This window comes from Phacochoerus africanus, chromosome 3 (assembly GCF_016906955.1).
Source record: "Phacochoerus africanus isolate WHEZ1 chromosome 3, ROS_Pafr_v1, whole genome shotgun sequence".
NCBI classification, from domain to species: domain Eukaryota; kingdom Metazoa; phylum Chordata; class Mammalia; order Artiodactyla; family Suidae; genus Phacochoerus; species Phacochoerus africanus.
The window spans coordinates 68,049,325-68,073,595 of NC_062546.1; the positions used below are offsets into that span (position 1 = coordinate 68,049,325).

At 36.3% G+C, this 24,271-nt stretch overlaps 1 protein-coding gene across 9 annotated transcripts in view; it reads right to left on the reverse strand.

The window, feature by feature from the left end:
* Positions 1–359: 359 nt before the first annotated feature.
* MBD5 (methyl-CpG binding domain protein 5) overlaps positions 360–24,271 on the reverse strand; it is a 426,385-nt gene continuing 402,473 nt past the window's right edge. For 7 of the 9 annotated variants that reach the window (XM_047771973.1, XM_047771969.1, XM_047771971.1 and 4 more), the window contains 3 exons: positions 20,331–20,443; positions 4,107–4,182; positions 360–947 (listed from right to left, as the gene is read on the reverse strand). In XM_047771973.1, coding sequence (XP_047627929.1) covers positions 876–947; positions 4,107–4,182; positions 20,331–20,443 — 261 coding nt within the window. In that variant the 3' untranslated portion in view covers positions 360–875. The remainder of the gene's footprint in view (positions 948–4,106; positions 4,183–20,330; positions 20,444–24,271) is intronic. The other 2 variants (XM_047771975.1, XM_047771977.1) reach the window with 1 other exon arrangement.

Genomic DNA, 24,271 nt, shown 5'->3' on the forward strand with positions numbered 1-24,271 from the left:
GTGGCTATCAAATGTTAACTACAGAAATGACTGAGTAAAATATCTCATCTAAGATTTTTTTATAAAACCTATTCTAGTCTAAAACTTAGGTAAAAAAAATATGCAACAAATGGTTGCAGTTTCTGAATTCTTAATTTAGACCTGTGAGCCCTCGTTCCGTTAGAAATCTGCAAGGTTTTGATTTCCTAGACACCCGAAATCAAGTCCAGTGCTTCCAGGCAAGGTTCATTCCAAACAGACAATATAAATGGACACTCAGTGGTGTGCAGCGTATGTCATAATTCAGGTAATACATTATCATGCCTTTTCTCTGCTGTTAAATACAAAAACAGCATCTTTTACATTATCATAGAAAAGCATTTAGGTTGTATTTTTATTTATCACTTTACACTTGTAGTCTCTGGTAGGTGTACTCCATAGAAACCAAAGAATTTTGTACACTATTTCTTTGTACAATAAAAGATAAAGTGTGCATTAGGTACGCTTGTACATGACAATATTGTACAATATTTACATTTCTGATATCACCATGAAATTCTGTATTTTCTATATACAACATTGAAAATTCTTCAGAAACATTTGGACTATTTCTTATAATCACAATTTTAGCACTGTAGAAAAAAAGAGTTTCTCAGTAATCTCTTGACCATTTATCACTTTCATCATTCAGGGGATTCTGATTGGTTCTCAAGCATTCTTTATCCTTCCTGATCAAAAAAATACTGTATCACTGTTTCTTTTAGCACCCTGTGGTGGTGGTAACTGTCTGCCATCATATAAATATTGATATAACAGAGGCTGTATCAATACTTATATACAGTTCTATCTGTGCACACTCCTTTAATAAACACTGCACATGGGTGGAGTAGTCCCTGTTATCTGGAGATCTTCCTCCTCTTGGGTTTGGGGGGTCTCATTTGTCTGTCTCCCTGTGGGATTTGGTGAACCTGGAAATAAAGAGGTGGGGGGAGAAAAAAACAACAGCAGAGATTGAAATCACAAATACCATATGATTTCTGACAAAGAAACAGGGTAGGGAACAGACTCTGGGTTTCCTTTTTCATCACTGATACCCTGAGGCATTTAACATTTTTACGAAGACCCCAGATCTCAGTGTGCCCACAGTCGCTGCAGAGGATGAGGAACCTTGGAAACTGCAAAGCAGAGCAACACTCTGTGAAAGCCACTCCCTGACCAGTGGAATACAGAGGAGGAAACGGGAAAAGAAAATCAGTGTGAGAAATGGGACATGTAGTTGTTACCCCTGCATTATATTGAAGACAAAAATTAGACCTCTCCCAGCAGAGATCTCTGGATCACTTTTCACTGGGGTCTGGAAGTGTGGATATATGCATACTAAACACATTTTCTTCTTCTTCTTCTTTTTTTTTTTTTTTTTTTTTGTCTTTTCTGGGGCCGCTCCCATGGCATATGGAGGTTCCCAGGTTAGGGGTCTAATCGGAGCTGTAGCTGCTGACCTGCACCGCAGCTCATGGCAACGCCAGATCATTAACCCACTGAGCAAGGCCAGGGATCGAACTGCAACCTCATGGTTCCTAGTTGGATTCGTTAACCACTGAGCCACAACAGGAAGTCCCATTTTCTTCTTTACTTCATTACGGTATTTATTTTATAACTGCTATGAAGGGTCAAAGATTATAAGAACATGTACACACACTCAGCCCAAGGAGGTTTACTTATGAGAAGGATCAGGATGGAAAATAGAATACCACTACCATCTGTTGGTAAGTCTAAGCTTATATAGTCTGGGAAGAGCAATTAACACAACTTGTTTTTATATACTAATGCAGAACTAGCAGCATTTAGGGCTGTATATCAGATTAAACAGGGTGCAGCAATAGCAGGACTTGATTCCCAGGTAAGAGACAGCAGGTGTGGTTTTGAGGGGCAGAAGACAGGTGCTAGGGGAGATGATGAGGTGTACTCTACTACATTGTGGCTATTGTGGTACTGATAGGAGGGGGCAAGGTCAAGACCCTGGAAAGGCAGAATGGGCCCAAGACAGTGGTATAGTAAATGCTTAACAACCAGCTCTCTATGGAGGCAACAGAAGCCCACTGCAGCATATGCCAATTTCTGCAGTAAAAGTGTTTTTACCACAGCCAGTTTCAAGCTACCAATATGGTGTCACAGGACTCAGAGTTAGGAAGACATGTGTATTATCAAGGTGGCGTGAATGCATGTTTTAAAGATAATGTTTATATAACAGCAAAGGCCAATGCCATTCAGAGTCTAATACAGAAAACTTAAAAAAATTTTATTTAAAAAACAACACCTATGAGTTTCTCAAAGTGATTCATCCTCTTAATCCCTCCATATATTCTTTAAAACCACAAAACCATGAAGTTTCTGATAAAGATCCAATGGAAATCTTTTTAAAAATTGAGGAAAGAAACCTCTATTTGAGACTGTAAAGTAGTAACCTGTGGACTGAATGGGGTCTGGACAGGATTTTTGTTTAGCCATATGGTGTCTTCATATTTTTAAAATAGTTGTCAACACTAAAATATGAGGAATTTTAACTCTAGACTTCTAGAATCTCGTGAGAAATTGGAGTATCTTGCAACACTGGCACAATTCCCCACCTGGCTCAGATCTGCTGGAGCATGGAAGGAGCTTCTTAGAAAGAGCATGACCGCAGGTTGCCATGGTCCCCACCACTCCTGATTGCCTACTGGCCACAAGAGCCAAAGGTCCTGAGACAGAGACTAGCGAGATGCTTGCCAAACCCATTTCTCTTCTTACTGAGCAGGTATGGAGTATAATATATTTACTAGTGCCCTTGAATTAAGAAGTCCACATGATTGGGTCAGGCCAGAGGAAAGCTGGCAGAAGTGATGAGCTTCTCAATCTGGCCCATAAAATCTATCCTGACAGTCTTCTGTATACATGCTTTTTTCTCACCTGCTGGGCTGGATGCAAAGATATAATGGAGCACTCAGAAGCCCCAGGGGATGATCTCAGAGGCCCTAGGGGATGTTGGACACTAGATATAGAAAAACCTGAGCCCCTGAATGGCTGTGTAGAGCAAACCCTTCCCAACCAGAACCAGACCCAACTGAAAGAGCCTACCTTGATTAGTGCATCTTGGTTGGCCTTTCTCAATCCACTCAAATTACTGTTTTTCTTATACCTTACCCACTTACCTATTGATATTGTTTGTCTATCCCTAGAAGGTGTTTGAGTTTATAATCCAGACTTGCTATAATTGCACCAGGAAATTTAAAATCTTAGGGCCCCAATTTACCCATCTTTGAAATGATGAGTCAGATCACAAAATCTCTAAAGTCCATCCCAATCCCAACATTCTATGAATGTATAACTTATCTCTGTCATTCAATAGCCACTAGATGGCTTGTTAGGATTCAGAAAACCCTATTACCACAGTGTCAGGTAAAAGTAAAAGAAATCCCACTGCTGAATAGCTTTTGACAATTTACATTTTTAAAAAGATTACCAAAATTATATTTTGAGTGCTTACATTAGCCAATATGTAAATTAGAGAATAATGATTAAACTTCTTACATACAACACTATTATATGAACATTTCAATAAAAATTTAAATAAAAAGTTGACTCTACCTCTTTAAAACCAGAGGTTATACTGTTAAATAATTTGAAACAATTTTTTGCCAAATATTTTATTTTTTAAGTAACAGTAGAAAGGAGATGAGAGGTCTATACACCCTTGAGCTTGACCCTATGTTCAATTTCCCTTTTTGTTCTATAAACAGAGTGAAATTTATTATTGAATTTTTAGGCAATACTAATGACCACTGCTATTCTGAGAGTCAAAATGCAGAAAGCTGTGATTTGAACTTCAATATTTTGCTGCTTACATTTTAAAAGACTGTCACATGGTAGGGAAAAAGTTATTTATCTCAGAAAAAATACATAGTTAATACAAGTAGGTTATTTTTTCTTAAGTTATTTTTAATCTTTCCTGATATTAGTCTTTTTTTTGAGCCTACTAATTTAGTATTACTATGTGAGTTGCTTGACAATATTTAAGAGACTTTACCAAAAAGTATAATACAATTTATTTTCAAAGAAACACAATATAATGGAAAAATAAATTAACTTACAGTCCCAGACATTTTGTCCAGTTCACTCATGGCCTCATGAATAGCAGCTTCTAAATGGTTATTTAGCTTTCCACTTCTGGAATTAATGAAAACAACACACCAGATTAATAAATTATGGACACAAAAATCTCAATTTAATCCCCTAATCAGAAAACAGAAGTACCAATTCCATGAGAGAAAGTCAATTTATATTCACATTTGGACAATTCAGATGACAAAACACTCTGGAAATCTCACGACTGAGTGATAAAACCACGTAACTACTAAAAAAATTTGAACACATGATTGGGAAGAATGGATTCTTTCCCCTTCCACATGCTTCTTCCACAGTCAGATAGTTTTGCCAGAAAGCTGGGCCGCAGGTCTGTTTTCATGCAGATGCAGCTTGTCCTCCTAGATTCCAACCTGTTCTGCACTGCCTTTTGTTCTGGCTTGTCTCTTTTTCAGCGGCCAGGCCATGCAGTCAGGAGGTTGCGGGGGCTGAACTGCAGGCTCTGGCCACTAGGGAGCTCCCTCTGCCCTCTCTGGAGCCTCCTGGCTTCAGGAATTGAGCAAGGGAAACCTGAAATCCTGGTGTGCATTTGTTCCAGGTGGGAAACGGTTTAACTTGCCACACCTGAGGCTCAGCCCCATTTTTTTTTTCCCCACAAACCAAAATGACATAACTATTTGAGCAGATGAAGAATGACGTCTCAGAGCATCTATCATTCGTCTGACCTTTTCTCTCCACTCAGCATACCATTAAACATACTATTACTCACATATTGAAACATCTAGGAAGCTGCAAAACTAATTACTAGAATCAGGCAAATCCACACTATCCACCGCTGCAGTCATGTCCACTCTATTTTTTCCTTCTCTATGTATATAAATAATTACCCAATTATTCTGAGTACTAAGGTGATTCATTTCATTTGTCTTCTCATGACAATTACTAGAAAAAGCTGAGGAGGTAAATCTTTTCAAGACAGGCTTAGCATGGCTTTCCAAGAGTTAAGTTCTATCCTATCATCTACATGGAGATTGGAAATTTGCATTTGTAGAAAGATTTGGCTCACAGTGCCATTTAGTTTGGCTCACGTTGTGTTTAGAAACATATTTGAACTCTAGTGGAATGCTTTTAAATGAGGCCTTCACCAAGTTTTACCCTGACACACCAGGACTGGACAATTCATAGGTTTAGTTTCTGTGTACAATCCTGAGTAGTTTACCGACAGGTACATCATGGATGCTGCATATATTTACTAAATAAAAATGTCTGACTCAAGCTAAAACAACGGCTCTATATTTTGGGAAACATATATGCACTTAACTCAGTTGAACAGAAAAGAAAGTTTAATGTATTGATTGTAATTAAATTATACAGGCAATGCAGCACCAACTTCTTCTCCCAACCTTTTGTAGGCCTGTAAGCTAGCCTCTAGCTTTTATATTCTTGCCACTTTACTTTTAGAAATGTAAACAATGCAGAAAGGTGCATAGAATAAATTAGCAACCCCATCAAATCCATTTCCCAGAATAAACTGTTAATAAATTACATATTTCCTTTAATTCATTTTTATTAAAGAAAATGAAGCTGAAATTTCCATTTGTTATCCATTTCTTTTTTTTTGCCTTTTTTTTTTTTTTTTTTTTTTTTGCTATTTCTTGGGCCGCTCCTGCGGCAAATGGAGGTTCCCAGGCTAGGGGTCGAATCAGAGCCTTAGCCGCTGGCCTACACCAGAGCCACAGCAACTCGGGATCTGAGCCGTGTCTGCAACCTACACCACAGCTCAAGGCAACGCCGGATCATTAACCCACTGAGCAAGGGCAGGGATTGAACCCACAACCTCATGGTTCCTAGTCGCATTCGTAAACCACTTCGCCACGACGGGAACTCCTGTTATCAATTTCTTTCTTTCTTTTTTTTTTTTTTGTCTTTGTCTTATTAGGGCCGCACCCCAGCATATGGAGGTTCCCAGGCTAGGGGTCTAATCGGAGCTGTAGGCACCAGCCTATGCCAGAGCCACAGCAACACCAGCGTCACAGCAACGCCAGATACAAGCCACATCTGTGACCTACACCACAGCTCACAGCAACACTGGATCCTTAACCCACTGAGCAAAGCCAGGGATCGAACCCACAACCTCATGGTTCCTAGTTGGATTCATTTCCTATTATCAATTTCTAGTCCTATTTTCTCCCACCCTTTCCCCAAAGGCAACTGTGTTGCATATTTGTATAGTGTGTTTTTTTGTATTTTATATATGTCCATGAATAGTACTTAGTATTGTCTTTTATGTGTGTGTATACACACGCACACACACACACAAGGTGTCCTGATATACATAACATTCTGCAATGTGCCGCTTTCTCTTTTATTGATATTTTTGACCACTAAGTTCATAAAATCTATTTGCATGCTATCTTTTATTTACTTACCCAATCCAGTTTTAAGGGGCTCTGGGAATCTTGTGGAGTCAGAGTTGTTTTCCCAACAAGGAGTTTGCTAAGCATGATTCTGGGTGACTGGGTAGGAATCCAACCCGGGTAGGAATCCATCCCTAGGGCTCTGTAGGGACATTTAAGCTGAGCTAGGATTAGGCTGGGGCCCTTTTGGTGAACTGTTTGGCAAAGACCTTGACAGTCTCACACATGGCCTATTGCCTGAGAATATTAAACCTTGTTACTGTAATATGTTAAATAGAGTTATTCTTACTCCTTCTTTTGTATTTGCATAAAAGTATGAAAATAAGTTTTAAAAGATATTTATTATGCATTTTTACTATACTATCTTAGGGGTTTAAAATTGACTATGTAAAAGTTTTAAATGTCTAAAAAAGGTAAAGGGTTTCAGTGAAAAATTGTCAGAGAATCTTGGTTTTCTCACCTTTAATAACAAAAATAGATAGTATTTATTGAAAAAAATGTTTTAATTTTTATATTTTGCTTTTTAGTGCTACACATGTGGCATGTGGAAGTTCCCAGGCTAGGGGTTTAATTGGAGCTACAGTTGCCAGTCTATGCCACAGCCACAGCAATGCAGGATCCGAGCCGCGTCTGTGACCTATACTGCAGTTCACGGCAACGCCGGATCCTTAAACCACTGAATGAAGCCGGGGATTGAACCCACATTCTCATGGGTACTAGTCGGGTTCATTACTGCTGAGCCACAATAGGAACTCCATGCAAATTTTATATGTGCCAAAATTGTGTTAAATCTTTATGTACATTATCTCATTTAATCCTTATAACAATCTGATGAAGTAGGTATTATCACACCTGTTTGTATGCAATACTTCATGACTCTTTAGGGAGAATTGGTGAAACCAACTGTAATTTTATAATGAAAATGATGGATATTTAACTACAGATAGTTTTCAAAAGTAATAATTTGAGTTATAAAAATCTTTCCCTATGAAAAATTGCAAGAACATCACCAAAGTATAAACATAATTCTGTTGAATGAATAGATAAAATTTTAGGAGTTTATGATTTAATCCTTTAACAAGGTATTTAAAATGTTTATAAACATCTTGGATTAATTTAATTAGTATAATGTTTTTCTTTTAACAAACTTAAGTAGTTATTAGCAGGAGAAATGACTACTTTTGGAAGAGAGAATAAATATAGAGATGTGGGGCATGAAATTACATGAATTCATCATGAGAATCAAGAGGTAAAGAGAGACTTTCCCAGATGTCAAATATACATACCAATTTTTACACTAGCTGGTCAAGAAAGAATGAGCTTAAAAGAGGAAGAAAAAGCTCCATGAGTTCATTAAATGGATAATTAGTCAAAATTCAGTCTTCCAATCCAGATGGCCTCCTTGTGGAATCTCTTCTACTATTTTCTCTTCCCCACTGACATTTAATAATAAACAGTTTTAACTAATGGACACTCTAAAACCTACTTGATTAAGCAATAGGTGTTCATATAATCATATTTCTAATTATTAATGGAGATAATTGCCATTTTTCATCTTCACTGCCTATATTGTCACACATTATCCTCATCTTCATTCATTTTAAAAAAAGCCAGATACACATCTGTGAATAGCACAGAAATAAGAGGGAAATGAGAAACTGTATGTTGCTCTACACTTTCAGTTTAGGATTTAGGCTTAGAATTCAACATTTTGTGTTGAATAGAACAAATTTGGGTAAGAACTAAATGTCAAGAATCTTAGATTATAAAATTTAATCCATAGTAAAACTATGCAGAATAAAGAAAATTAACACACGAGAGATCAATCAAGATGGTGGAGTACAAGAACACTGAACTCACCTCCACTCACAAGTATATCAAAAATATAACTATATGTCGAGCAACTCTTGCTGAAAATGACCTGGAGACTGGAAGAATGACCAGATTTCTACAACCAAAGCTGTAAAGAAAGATCCACATGGAGTGTGGTAGGAAGGGAGGAGATGCTATCTGGTTAGGATCTACACTCCTAATGGGAGACCCAGAAGAGAAGGGGGTATATTTCAGACTTAGAGATCCTCCCTGGGGAGCATGGGGTTCAAGCCACATAGCCTGGGGTCCGACACTGGGAAGATGAGCCCCCTCAGCTGGTTTGAAAACAAGTGGGACTTGTATTGGAAGGCCGTAAGAAACTGAGACTTCACTGTTGAAGAGTGCATGCACAGACTTGCTTACCCTTGGTCACAATGCAGAGGTGGCAGATTGAAAATAGCCTGGTGCTCTGGCTGGCTTGCACTCCCCAACCTGTGCTGGGCCCATGCTCCAGCCCCTCTTTATCTGGTAATGCTCTTTACAAGAGCAGAGGCTGCCATTGCCAACGAGAGTGCACACACTTAGGGTACAAGAGCCAGCACAAACAAGAGCAGAGACAGACATTGCCAGAGTGCTTAAGGGTGGAGACTGTCATTGCAAAACCAGCTCAGTTGTGTGGCACAAACTCCTCCAGCCCTGACCCAGCCTCTAACCAAGGCACACGCATCAGGGGAAGAAGTGAAACTAGCACAGGAATGCAGCCTCAAGCCCTGGCCACAACCTTAACCAAGGCAGAGATTACATCACACCCAAGAGAAACCCAGCTCCCTCAGGGCTCCTGCTTTAGCCTCTCAGGCCGCAATCCAACTTCCTATAGGGCAGTAACAATCACTGGCCAAAGAGGAAGACCCAGCTCACAACTGGCACTGGCTCTAATGCCTTCAACTCCATGTCTACCTCCCACCAAGGTGGTGACTACCAACACTACCTGCGGGAAGATGCAGTCAGTGCTCATTTCAGATCCTGCTCTCCCAGAAAAGCCACTGAGTACATGCAGACTGCTTAGGAATGCTCCCACACAAGGACAGAACTCCAAGACTGGGATAAGTAATTGTTTCATCTAATTTCACAGACACAGAGAAAGTTAATTAAAACGAGAAGACAGAGAAGTATGTTTCAAACAAAAGAACTAGGCGAAAACCCTAGGAAAAAGGGAAAACTCTAATGAAACAGAAATAAATTTACCTGATAAAGAGTTCAAAGAAACAGTAATAAGAATGCAAACTGAACTTGGGAAAAAAATAGATGTATACAGTGATAATTTTAACAAATAACTAGAAAATATTAAAAAAAGACCCAATCATGCTGAAGAATATAATAAGTGAAATGAAAAATATACTAAAAGGAATTAACAGCAGATTAGGTGATAAAGCAGAATGCATAAATGATCTGGGAGATAGAATTGAATTACCCAATCAGAACAGCAAAAAGAAAAACTAATTTTTATTTTTATTTTAAAATTTACTTTAATTTTTTTTTCTGTCTTGTTTGGGCTGCACCTGTGGCATATGAAGGTTCCCAGGCTATGGGTTGACCTATACACATGACCTATACAGATGACCTATACCATGGCTGCTGACCTATACATAGCCATGGCAATGCCAGATCTGAGCACATCTGCAATCTACACCACAGCTCATGGCAATGCCGGATCCTTAATCCAATGAGCGAAGCCAGGGATGAAACCTGCGTCCTCATGGATGCTAGTCAGATCTGTTTCCACTGAGCCATGATGGGAACTCCCAAAGTAAAAAAAAAAAAAATGATAGTTTAAGAGAACTCTGGGGCAACATCAGGCATATTAACATTCACATTATAGGGGTCAAAGAAGAAGAAGAGAAAGAGAAATGGGTAGAAAACACATTTGAGGAAATTATGGCTGAAAACTTCCTGAACCTGAAGAAGCAAACAGATTTCCAGGTACAGGGTGCACAGAAAGTCCCAAACAAGATAAAACAAACAGATCCACACCAAGACATATCATAATTAAAACTGCAGAAATTAAAGAGCTTTCTAGGAGTTCTCCCGTGTCACAGTGGGTTAAGGATCCAACTGCAGCAGCTTGGGTCACCGTGCAGGTGCCAGTTTTATCCCAGGCCTGGCAGAGTGGGTTAAAAGATCCTGCATTGCTGAAACTGTGGCACAGGTTGCAACTGTGGCTCAGATTGGATCCCTGGCCCAGGAACTTCTATATGCCATGGGTGTAGCCAAAAAAGAAAGAGAGAGAGATTTCTAAGGGTAGTAAGAAAAACAGAGTCATATATAGGGGAATCTTCATAAAGCTATCAATTGATTTTCCTGCAGAAATTTTATAGGCCTTAAGGCAGTGGCATGATATATTTAAACTGCTGAATGGGAAAAATCTGAAACCTAGGATACCCTACCAAGTAAGATTATCATTTAGAATTGAAAGAGTGATAAAGAACATCTCAGACAAGCAAAAACTAAAAGAGTTCATCAATACTAAACCAACCCTAAAAGAAATGTTAAAAAGTCTTCTCTAGGTAGAAAAGCAAAAGCTATTGCTAGAGGTAAGTATCTATAGGAAAGAAAAATCTCATTAGTAAAGGCAAATATATAGTAAAGGCTGGAGATCAACCATTTAAATAAGTTAGTGCAAAGATTAAAAGACAAAAAATTTTAAAACCAAGTATACTATAATACTCAGTAAAGGGATAAACATGAAGATGTCAAAACACGACATCAAAAACACAAAGAATGTGGAGTTCCCGTCTATGGTGCAGCAAAAACGAATCCACTAGGAACCATGAGGTTGTGGGTTTGATCCCTGGCCTTGCTCAGTGGGTTAGGGATCCGGCATTGCCATGAGCTATGGTGTAGATCGCAGACATGGCTCGGATCTGGCATTGCTGTGGCTCTGGTGTAGGCTGGCAGCAACAGCTCTGATTAGACCCCTAGTCTGGGAACCTCCATATGCCACAGGTGTGGCCCTAAAAGAAAAACAAAAAAAAGAGAAATTAAAAAAAAACCCACAAAGAATGGAGGAAAGGACTAAATACTGCAGATCTTTTAGAATGTATTTGAACTCAAAGAATTATCTGTTTAAAAGAAATAGATATAGTTTTAGGTCAACATATATGAACCCCATGGTTACCACAAATCAAAAAACCTACAACAGATCCACAAAAACAAGAGGGAAAGGAATACAAACACACCACTAAAGAAAATCATATAACTACAAGGGAAGAAACTAAAAGAAGAAGACAAGAACAGGAAAGAAGTACAAAAACAACCAGAAAATAAAAAATAAAATGGCAATAAGTACACACTTATCAATGATTACTTTAAATATCAATGGACAAAATTATCTAATCAAAAGACATAGTGTGGCTAACTGGATAGAAAACCAAGACCCATCTACATGCTGCTCATAAGAGACTCACTTCAGAACTAAAGACACAGAGAGAGACTGAAAGTGAAGGAATAGAAAAAGATATTTCATGTAAATGGAAATAACAAGAAAGCAGGATATCAATACTTATATCCCCACAGAATGGGAGAAAATCTCTGCAAATGAATCAACTGACAAGGGATTAATCTCCAAAATTTATAAACACATTCTGCAGCTCAATACCAAAAAAACAAACAACCCCACCAAAAAAATGGGCAGAAGATCTAAACAGACAGTTCTCCAAAGAAGACATACAGATGGCCAAAAAACACTTGAAAAGATGTTCAACAGACAAAATAGATTTTAAAACAAAGTCTATAACAAAAGAAAAAGGAGGGTATTATATGATGATAAAGGGATCAATACAAGAAGAGGATATTATACTCATTAACTTATGTACACCCAATACAGGAACACATAAATATAACAGACAAATATTAATGGACATAAAAGCAGAAATGGACAACAATACAATAATAGGAAGGAACTTTTTCACCTCACTTACATCAATGGACAGATCATCTGGACATAAAGTAAAAAAGGCAACAGTGGCCATAAATTACACAGTATACAAGTTGGACTTACAGATATCTACAGGACAGTCCATCTCTGAAGAGCAAAATATACATTCTTTTCAACTGCATATAGAACATTCTCCAGGATAGATCATATGGTAGGTCACAAAACAAGTCTCAACAAATTTAAGAAGACAGAAATTATATCAAGTATTTTTTTCTGACCACAATAATATGAAACAAGAAATCAATTACAGGAAGAAAAGTGAGGAAAGCACAAACATATGGAGACTAGACCAATGAGTTAAAGAAGAAATCAAGGAAGAAATGAGAAAATAGCTAAAGGCAAATGAAAATGGAAACACAACCTTCCAAAATCTATAGGATGTAGCAAAAGTGGTTCAAAGAGGGAAGTTTAAAGTGAAATAGGCCTACCTCAAGAAACAAGAAAAATCTCAAATAAACATACTACCTTTCTTCTGAAGGAATAGACAAAGAAAAACAAAGCCCAAAGTCAGAAGAAGGAAAGAATGGAAACAAATTAAACAGACAAAAAAAAATAGAAAAGATAAATGAAAATAAGAGATATTTATTGAGAGGAGAAACAAAATTAATAAGCTTTTAGCCAGGCTCATTAATTAAAAAGAGAGAGGACCCAAATAAACAAAATAGTAAGTGAAAGAGGAGAAATAACAACCCAAACACAGAGATACAAAGCAATCATAAGATAATATTACTAACAGTTACATGAAATAAATTGAACAACCTAGAAGAAATGGATAAATTTCCAGAAGTGTACAATCTTCCAAGACTGAATCAAGAAGAAATAAATAGACAATCTTAACAGACTGATAACTAGTAGTAAAACTGAAATTATAATTAAAAAAAAAACTGGTAAGCAAAAGTCCATGACTGGATGGCTTCACAGAGGAATTCTACCAAGCATATAAAGAAGAGCTATTACCTAACCTTCTCAAACCATTCCAAAAAATTGAAGTGGTGGGAACACTCTCAGATTTAGTCTACAAGGCCACTACTACACTGATACCAAAACCAGAGAAGGATATCACACAAAAGAAAATTACAAGCCAATATCTCTGATGAATACAGATGCAAAAATCCTCAACAAAATATTAGCAAATCAAATTCAACAATATATTAAAAGGATCATGCAGCATGACAAAATGAGATTTATTCCAGGGATGCAGGAGGGGTCAATGCTCACAAATAAATCAATGTGATATACCACATTAACAAAAGGAGAGATAAAAACCACATGATCCTCTCAACAGATGCAGAAAATTCATTTGACAAAACTCAAAATCATTTATGATAAAACTCTCATCAAAGTGGGCATAGAGGGAACATATCTCAACATAATAAAGGCCATTTATGACAAACCCAAAGCTAACATCACACTCAACCATAAAAAGTTGAAAGCTTTTCCTCTACAATCATGAAGAAGACAGGGATGTCCACTCTGGCCACTTCTATTTAACAAAGTATTGGAAGATCTAGCCACAGCAATCAAACAAGAGATAAAAAAGGCATCCAGATTGGAAGGGAAGAGGTAAAACTGTCATTATTTGCAGATGATATGATACTATCTGTATACAGAAAATCCTAAAGTCTACACCAAAACACTATTAGAATGCATCAATTAATTCAGTAACACTGCAAGATATGAAATTAATATACAAAAATCTGTTGCTTTTCTATATACTAATAATGAACTGTCAGAGACATTAAGGAAATATTGCTTATATTCACATCAAAAGGAATAAAATACCCAGAATAAACTTAGCCAAGGAGATATAAGACCTATACACTGAAAACTATAAAACACTGATGAAGGAATTTGAAAATTATACAAGGAAATGGAAAGGTATCCTGTATTCTTAGATTGGAAGAATTAAAATTGTTAAAACATCCATACAAAGCAATCTGCAGATCTAATGTAATCCCTATCAAAATACCTATTATATTTTTCACAGAACAAGTACAAACAATCCTAAAATTTATCTGGAAACACAAAAGACCCTGAATAGCCAAAACAATTTTGAGAAAAAAGAACAAAGGTGGAGGTATCATGCTCTCTGACTTCAGACTATACTACAATGCTACTGTAATCAAAACAGTATGGTACTGTCACAAAAAGAGACACATAAATCAATGGAACAGAATGGAAAGCCCATTCTATGGACACCCACCTATGGACAATAAATCTATGACAAAGGAGGCAAAAATATACAATGGGGGAAAAGATAGACTCTTCAAAAAGTGGTGTGAGGAATACTGGACAGCTACATGTAAAAGAATGAAATTAAAACATTTTCTCACACCATATATAAACTCACGCCAAAAATAAACTCAAATGGATTAAAGACCTTAATATAAGACCAGAAACCATAAAACTCCTAGAAGAAACATAAGCAGTACACTCTTTTGGCATAAGTTTTAGCAATATTTTTTGAATCTGTCTCCCAAAGAAAAAGAAATAAACAAAAACAAAAACAATTAGGACCTAATTAAACTTAAAAGCTTATGCACAGCAAAGGAAACCACTAACAAAATGAAAAGGCAACCTGCTAAATAGGAGAAAATATTTGCAAATGATATGTCTGATAAGGGCTTTATGTCCAAACACATATAAAGAGCTCATATAACTCAGTATAAAAAACAAACAAACAACCTATTTGGAGTAGATGAGCAATGGGTTCCTACTGCACAGCACAAGGAACTGGGTGTGACTTGGTCACTTTGCAGTACAACAGAAATGAAAGAAACGTTATAAATCAACTACACTTTAATAAACAAACAAGCAAACAACCTGATTAAAAAATGGGAAAAAGATCAGACATTTTTCCAAAGAAGACATACAGTTAGCCAACAGGCACATTAAAAGGCGCTCAACATTGTTGATTATCAGGGATATGTATATCAATACTACAATATGATATCACTTCACACCTGACAGAATGCTGTTGTCAAAAAGACAACAAAAAATAAATGCTGTCTAGGATGTGGAGGAAAGGGAAACTTAGTACACCCTTGGTTGGAATGTACAGCCAGCAAGGAAACAGTATGGAGTTTCCTCAAAAAACTAAAAATAGAACTACTATTTGATCTAGTAATTCTACTCCTGGGTATATATCCGAAGAAAGTGAAAGCATTAATTAAAAAAGATACATGCACTCCAATGTTCATAGCAGCAATTATTTATAATAGCCAAGATATGGAAGCACCCTAAATGTATCCATTAATAGATGAATAAATAAAGAAGTGGTATACATACACAATGGAAATATTAGCCATAAAAAAGTGAAATTTTGCCATTTGCAACCACACGGATGGACATGGAGGGTATTGTGACATAAGTGATATGTCAGAGAAAGACAAATATTGTATGTTTTCACTTATATACAGAATCTAAAGAAAATAAACAAATAAATATAACAAAACAGAAACAGATTCACAGATACAGATAATAAAATGATTACCAGTGGGGAGGAAGTAGGGAGAAGAGAAAGATAGGGGAAGTGGATGAAGATGTACAAACTACTAGATGTAAAATAAATGAGATACAAGGATATAATATACAGTATGGGGAATATAGCCAATATTTTATTATAACTTTAAACAGGGCTTAATCTCTAAAAAAAATTGAATAAATATATTGTTAAACTGAAAATAATATAATATTGTAAATCAGCTACATTTCAATTAAAAATAGACAATTTAATACATTAGGTACCATTTCTTGATTTTTAAAGTAAAAGTGTGATTTATGTTATCACTTTATCATTTCCCAGCTTCATAAATATAAGATTTCCAAGGAGTTCTCTTGTGGTGCAGCAGGTTAAGGATCTGGTGTTGTCACTGCAGCAGCTCGGGTCACTGCTGTGACATAGGTTTGATCCCCGGTACAGGAAATTCCATGTGCCCCATGCACAGCCCAAAAATAAAGTTTCTGAATATATTTATATGTACATATAGACAGAAGATTTGGTTCTTGTTTAAATGAAAATCATATCTTGTAATTTTTTCTTTAATGAAGCTATTTCCTCTTTTAAGTACAAAATGACCCTGAATAATTCTTCAATAAATATGTTAATATTTCTTTTGTGATTGGCTATAATAAGTACATCTTTATTTATTGTACAGCTTGATTGTAGGATACTGAGGGTTAAAATGACTACATAATACTCTAAATATCTAATATAGAGATAGAAGTTTCCAACTGGCAAAAATATTTTGTTTCACTTGCATCTTTACAATAAAAATAACTGTTTACTAATACCATATGCCAAGTACTATGTTAAGATTCTCTTTATATTAACTGTAACAATTCTAAGAGGTAGGTATTAATATGCCCACTTTTAGAAATGAAGAATTTAGGCTCAGAGAGGTTAAACAACATAGCCAATGGTACACACAGCTATGCAAGGATTTGAACTCAGGTCAAAAACCAAACTTTTAACTATCTTGTTCCAAATGCCACCTTCTTTTTTTCATTCTTTTCTTTCTCCTTTTCCCTTTGGCCTACAAAAGTAGTCAAATCTTTATCTTGAAACTTCTTTCATTTATTCTTCAGGAATTTTTCACATTAAGGGTACAAAAGAGAGTAAATAATCTCTACTGGGTCTCTCTACTCCCTTTTATTTATTCTTCAGTCCATGGACATTTTATTTTTACATCTACCACTCTACTGGAAACTGTTTTCACTAAGGTCACCAATGGACTCCAAATTGCTCAGGCTGATGGAGGTGTTTTAGATCCTGTTTTACTGGACCTCTGCTGATCATTCTATCATGAAATCATAGATAGAATTTCTATGATCATTCTATCATAGAAATTCTTGGTCTTTGGCTTTCAACACCTACTCCCCTACCCCTTGATTCTCCTCCGTCTTTCTGATTGATCGTTATTCTCATCTCCTTTATTATCTCTAGCACATGTTCAAATGCCCCAGTGTTCATCCTTAGCCCACTGTTCAAATTGGTCAAAGTATCTCTGAGTGACCCAGTCAGTTTTACATAATCAAATACCACTTCTTCCCAGTTTCAGACTTGTGCCTGTGAGATCACAGGCATCTCACATCGACTCAATGCCTCTCTCCTATATTCCCCATTTCAGTGTTTCCACTACCCACCAAGTCGCCCAAACTAAAACCCTGAGAGTTGACCTTGATAGCTTACTCTCCTTCATGTTCCAGTCACCATGATATTCTGTCAGTTTTACCCCCTAAATATTTCTTGACCACATTCTTTCTCCTCCTTTCTCATTGCCCCATTCCTGGCGGAGTCCTTATTCCCCCTTGTCCTCTGACATGGCCTCTAAATGGATGTCCCTGCTCCAATATTGTGCCCTTAAAATTTATCCTTGACACAGCCCTCTCTAAAGTGAAAACCCAACCACTGGTCCCCTAATGGGACTTTCAATAACATAAAGGGACCTATGGGGCCTTACTAGGCCCTTCATTATTTGGCCCCCACTTACAACTTTGGCTTCACTTCTTACAATTTCATGTCTGACAATTTAAAGTCCCCCAACTGATGATCTCATCTAAACACGACCCCACTCCACCCCATCTTGTTTCCTTTGTCTGGCCAACACCTGCATAGTGTGTAAGGCTTGGCTCAGATGTCACCTCTTCTAGGGAGATGACTCTAGGAAGTTTTCCACTACCTGAGTTTAATGAGACTGCTCTATGTTCTCAAAATACACTATACATACTCCTGTAATTGCAACATTAACATTTAATTATTTGTTTCTAGATCTGCCTCCTTCACTAAAGAGTAAAGTCCAGGGACCATAGCACTGTGCCTAGCTGGCACAGATTTTTTGCTAAATTAGTCTCCTTGAATTAACGAATATATAAATGATTGAATAAGTAAATAAATAAATGACTGAATTCAACACATCATTTATCACATATGTGACTTCCAACTAATTATTTAAGCTCAGATAGTGTCCTCATCTATAAATGGGTTCAGTAATTCTGGCCCAATTTGTGATTAGGAGAATAAAATAATGGATTTTATTTATTTATTTATTTATTTATTATTTTTTTAAAAAAATTTTTGATTTTTAAAATTTTTTTAAAGTTTTTAAAATTATTTATTTATTTATTTGTCTTTTTGCCTTTTCTGGAGCTGCTCTTGTGGCATATGGAGGTTCCCAGACTAGGGGTCTAATCAGAGCTATAGCTGCCGGCCTACACCACAGCCACAGCAACACAGGATCCGAGCTGCGTCTGCAACCCACACCACAGCTCACAGCAACGCCAGATCCCTAACCCATTGAGCAAGGTCAGGGACTGAACCCGCAACCTCATGGTTCCTGGTCGAATTCATTAACCACTGCGCCACGACACGAACTCCGATTTTAAATCATCTATATAAAATGTAAAGTATTCTAATAGGCATTTACAGGGTAATTCAGTCTACTTAGACAATATATGTTAAATAAAGCTGTTTTCCTTCATATTTCTGTTGTTTGCTTCTTCAGTCCATACTCTTAAGTTTATGGTTTCATGAGAGTTCCTTTAGATAATGCCACTTAGGACTCATATAAATTCACCATAAATAGTAAACTGGCTTTGAAGAAAAAAAATTTAAATTGCTATGTGTTACTCATTACCTTTCAGAAATTGCTTAATAGAAAACTTATGGGGAAAATATAGCTCATTTCAAGGCAGTATATCTAAATGTTTGGAGGGGTTATTTCATTTCTCTGTTATCAACAGTTTCGGTTATATTGCACATAATCCTGCTGACTGGCATACCTCACTGAAGGAAAGATTTTAAGAATATTTTATGTCAAATAAGTACTCTTGAATATTCTATAGAAAATGGCCCATTGCAAATTTGTGATTTACGTCATTTGTAATTTTCTTCCTTTCCTCCAGTCCTTGTATTAATTTTATAGGCTTTATCCTACTACTACGCTCTGCATTGTTAAACGTCATTTTGTTCAGAGTAAAGGAGACTTGCCTCACTCTGTTCCTTATCAGATCAGAGCTATAGCGAATCTGGCAATTCACTTGGCCCTCACCATAACCCAGTACCAGCTTGCTGCCTTCCAGAGGAGTCCTGAACACAGGAGCATCGGGGTTTGTCCCTTGCAGTTGGCATCTTTTTATGAGACATTCTAGTGAGGTGAAAATAGTCTCCCCATGATTGCTTAAGTTCTACAATTTTAGGTCTGGTGAGAATTACTGAAGAGAATGAGTGCCTTTTACTATTATTGTTATCATATAAGTTTTTTTGTACAAGACACTACAAATAATTTCATAATTCTTAGATGTTTGATAATATGAAAATTAAGTAATGATAACTTTCCATGTACATGTACAGAAGCAGATTTATAGTTCTCTACCTTAAAATGAAATAATAGTTATGATATATAAAACTACATTGTGTTAGAGTAGATATTACGTTTCAAACATTATCTACTTGCCCATTCTATATTTACTCAGAATATAGAGATCTAGAAAAACTTGAAGAGTAATCATGTCCCAAAGTTCAACTTCTTGTTATAGTTCCAAAGAAAGCCTATTGCCCCTACAAGAAAAAATAATTATTTACCGTCATTTTGCCCCATTTTACCAACTAAACTCTGCCAAAATTATTCACATGTGTACAAGTGGGGGGGTATTCCCACTCCTGAAGTATTTGAATTACAAAGGGATAGACTTTTGCTATACTTTTAGAGACTCTTTAATTGCTACATGTCAAGAATATCAATCACATTTTCTTTCCCACTAAATGAGAGATGGAGACAGGGAGTGAGGAAAGAGCTGATGAAGAGGGAAATCCCACACACAGCATAAATTGTTAAGAAAATATTTTATGTAGTAGCTAATTCATCTATAATGGTCCTGTTATAACAATGATTAAACTGTACTTACACAGGACCCAAAATGGACAAAATAAGCGAGGTATCATTGCCCCTTTGAAGGAAAACCAGTAAATTATATCCTTGAAAAACAAAATGGAAAAAAATAGTGCTTACTTTCTGTTCCTTTTCCGGGCTCGGCTGTAGGCTTCTAAACCTTCTGTTAGTGTCTTCAACTTCTCCGGCTCCACCTGAGTGAAGGCATGAACACCAAACCACATTACCCAGACCTGCAATTGTTAACACTATTTTTAGTTTCCTGCTGTACAAGCAGGTGCTGCACTGGGGGAAGGGAGGCTTAACTTTCACTGTTCTGCCAAATGCTCTGTCCTCACTCGAGCAGAGGTGGATTCCATGGCTCCAGGCTGCAATGTTAATGGAGATGAAAGACTGGCTTTTGAATTGTCAACATTTTGAAAATAATGTTTTAAGAATAAAACTTTCAATTTCAATAACCTTCAATTCACAAAATCATGTAAGTCAGAAACCCTGGTTTGCTTTCTGCACTGCCTGATGATCAACAGCTGCAAATCCGTATTCCATCAGGGATGAACTAGAGCAGTGGTTAGTGAAGTGGCTTTGGAGACAAGAGAATGGAAGTTTGAATCTGACCTCCTCACTTTCTAGCATGAATAAAACACTGAAATATTCTGAGCCTAAGTTTTCTCCTCTTTAAAATGAGGACAATACTACCTTTCTGCTGTAATTGCTGTGAGAATTAAAACGCAACCAGTCACATTGAACACTTAGCTAAGCATAGAGCAGTTAGTACTACCTAATATGTGTTAGGTTTGCAGAAGCCACAAAAAGAGTGGGGGCAGTAGGAGTCTGTGGGAAGAAGGTGTTGCTATACCTGATGGGCCTGTCCTCTATCCTGTCCTGCTTTAACACCACCCTCCTAGCCTATGTGACCCTGCTACCTCATCACAGTTCGCCCCCAGATGGGAGGGGAGGTGCAGCCTTTGCCACCTGTCCCTAATAATCTCTATCATGATTCTTGAAGCCACTTCTCCTAAGAAAAACAATTAATAAACAGGAAATCTTGTATGCAACTTGTGAATAAGAACATTTAGAAAAACACTGCTACTTTTATCGATCTTGAAAAAACACAATCTAAGTAGAAACAGTACTGCCTACTGTGTAAATACAGCTTCAAAGTCACCATCCCTTAACCCAGTTTTTCCCCACCCCTACACTACTTTTATATCAAAATTCAAAGGTTTCCAAAACACCTAATGGGTAAGAAAATATACACTACTAAGCAAAGAAATTATTAACTTTTGTCCTTAAATCATGAGCACCATTCATTCATATTTCTTCTTTGACCCCTTCAAATTTAGTACATAGTAGAGATTAACCAAGAGCTTCCACTAGAAACTGAATAATTAGAATAATTATTAATATTAATTTCTAATTATTCAATGAGAAAAACAGTCAAATAATGGAAACATTTTCCTCTTTATGGTTTTTGTATTTTGTCCTAAAGTATCCAAATATCCTATATACACAAGTTCACTGGGAATACCCAATCTATGGTGGGCCAGGACAAGAGAAAACTTTCTTCTATTAACAATTCCACAGAAGTAATGATGTGTCTTACTGGGATGACTGGAAAATCTTAAGATGGATATATTCATTGGTTTTAGTTGTTATTGTTTTTTTAAGATGCCTGACTATATTTTCACATTTCATGTTAGAAATGACGTCCCAAATTGTATTCACTCACACAAAGAGAATAAGAATATGAAAGATATTTCACATATTACATGTATGTTATTCATAGCTAATTCCAATTGTATTTAAATTACTTTCTTGGCAGCAAGGAGGAAGCTCTCCTGTAATATAAACTTCTATTAGACACAAATTGGTGTAGTGAGAGATCTCAGAAGGGACTGATGTATTTATACAATAGGAAGCAGATTCAGGGTGAAACAAAGCAACACACCACAATGAAAGCCTATCCTAATGGTCTTAAATTTAAAAAACTAAGTTAGGTAAAACTATTTTTAAAAAAGTATCTATTTTTATTTTTAATTATGTAAGGAATAAAGAGGCAGTAAAAACATTTCTTGTGCATTTATTATGTAGTAGGCACTGTTTTATTATTGAATGTGGTAATTCTGCAAACTAGTATTGCTTCATTATTTCACAGATGGGACTAAGGGAGTTTAAGCAACATTGCCAACACTGAAACTCAGGTCTGACTCTAAAACAACTCTCTCCACCATACCAACTCCAATATATGTTGAAATATACATAATATACATAGGTATATATGTGTATATATACACACATATGCACGTGTGTGTGTGTATATATATGTATGTGTGTGTGTATATATATATATATATATACACACATATATGTATGTTTACATACATTTGGTCAAGTTATTGTAAATCCAATTATATTTTTATAGAAACATAGATTCTTGCTCAAATTTATCTTCAAGAATTTTTTATGGTTGGATAATTTTCTCATATTTTTCTGAACTAATTCTCTGCCATGATTTCTTCATTTAAATATGCCTCTAAGGTTCTAAGGTACTCTCATAGTAAACTATATTATTTATAATTCAATGACCTTGAAAGGGAAAGCAATGATGGTGTTTTCTGAAACTAAATATTAATAAGATACACATCACTCTGTATTTCTGACATGACAAGACCATACATATCCAGAGGTAAATGTTTACTTTATTTGGTTCCAAAATTTTAGTACTCTTCTGTATTGTGATAGGTAATACATGAAGAGTGTGCGTTTTCTCTGGGGAAATATTCGTGCACTTATACAATATTCAAGAAAGTCATTAAAGATACCTTCTCCCAAAAGGTATCAGGGAACAACAAAATAAATTCAATTTCTAGTCAAATAGAAATCACAGTTAATGATTTAATGAATACTCCCTCATAAATTAGACACCTTGTTAATGAATTAAGTTCTGGGAATCAAATATATAACATTAAAAAGGTTAAACACATAATCATATTTTAAAATAAAACTTACACTGAAGGAGTAAGTAATTTAGGACACTATTTTAATAATCTTATATTCCTGTACATCCACAAGCCATCAGAAGTTCCATAAGTTATTTGATTCCTATCTTGGTGAGAAATTGGGGGAGGACTTTATATTGTATCATCACTTATAATCTGTCAACATTATTCTCATTCTAACAATAATGATGTTAATAGTAATGGCTCTCATGGCTTAACTCTGCACATATGTCACTCAAGAATTAGAAAAAGATACCCAGAATTTACATGTATTTATAATTCACATATTACTTCATGTATAATTATATACATGTTGAATATTTTTTACTTCTAAATCCTTCCTTTCATTCATTCAGATTCTTAAGATATAATAATTCTTTGTCATAAATAGTTAAACCTATTCAGTAGGGTCAGAAACATACCCACAAAGCAAAATATCATTATCTGGTAGAAGTTTAATAAGAGTTTTCTGAACAAGTCTGAATCTCTGGTTGCTTATTTTTTCCACAAGGCACATATTCAACATTTGGTAATTTAATTTAATTTGGGGTCAGCACAGTAACATGTAGTGTATCTCAGAAGTAAGTCTATGACAAAAGGAGATACAAACATTTCGGAACGCCAAAGTGAGTCTCTGAAAGTGAGGTATAGTGTATGTTAGGAGAACCTGGATCAAAGATCCTAGATCCACCTGAATAGAGCCAGTTAACTAGAGATGATGTCAAAATTCCCTGCAGGGTTTAATCCTTGATAACAGGATTAAATCTCTTTGTGATTACTGGTATTCCATGCTGAGGCAAAGCTGTCACACCAAGGTCAAAGGATAGAGCAGAGCCACATCACAGATTTCATAACAGAGATAAAACAGCTGATTGCAATCACCCCTTTTCATTCTTTACTTCCACATCTCATTTTTACAGTGTCATCAGCTCCTGTGGTTGGGGGAATGGCATCATGGAAAGAATACTAAGCTTAGAGTTAAGACACCAGGGTTGGGGTCTGGTTTAACTGCCTGTGATTTGTGTCCTTAGGAATGCCACTTCCTGAGCTCCAAATGGAAAT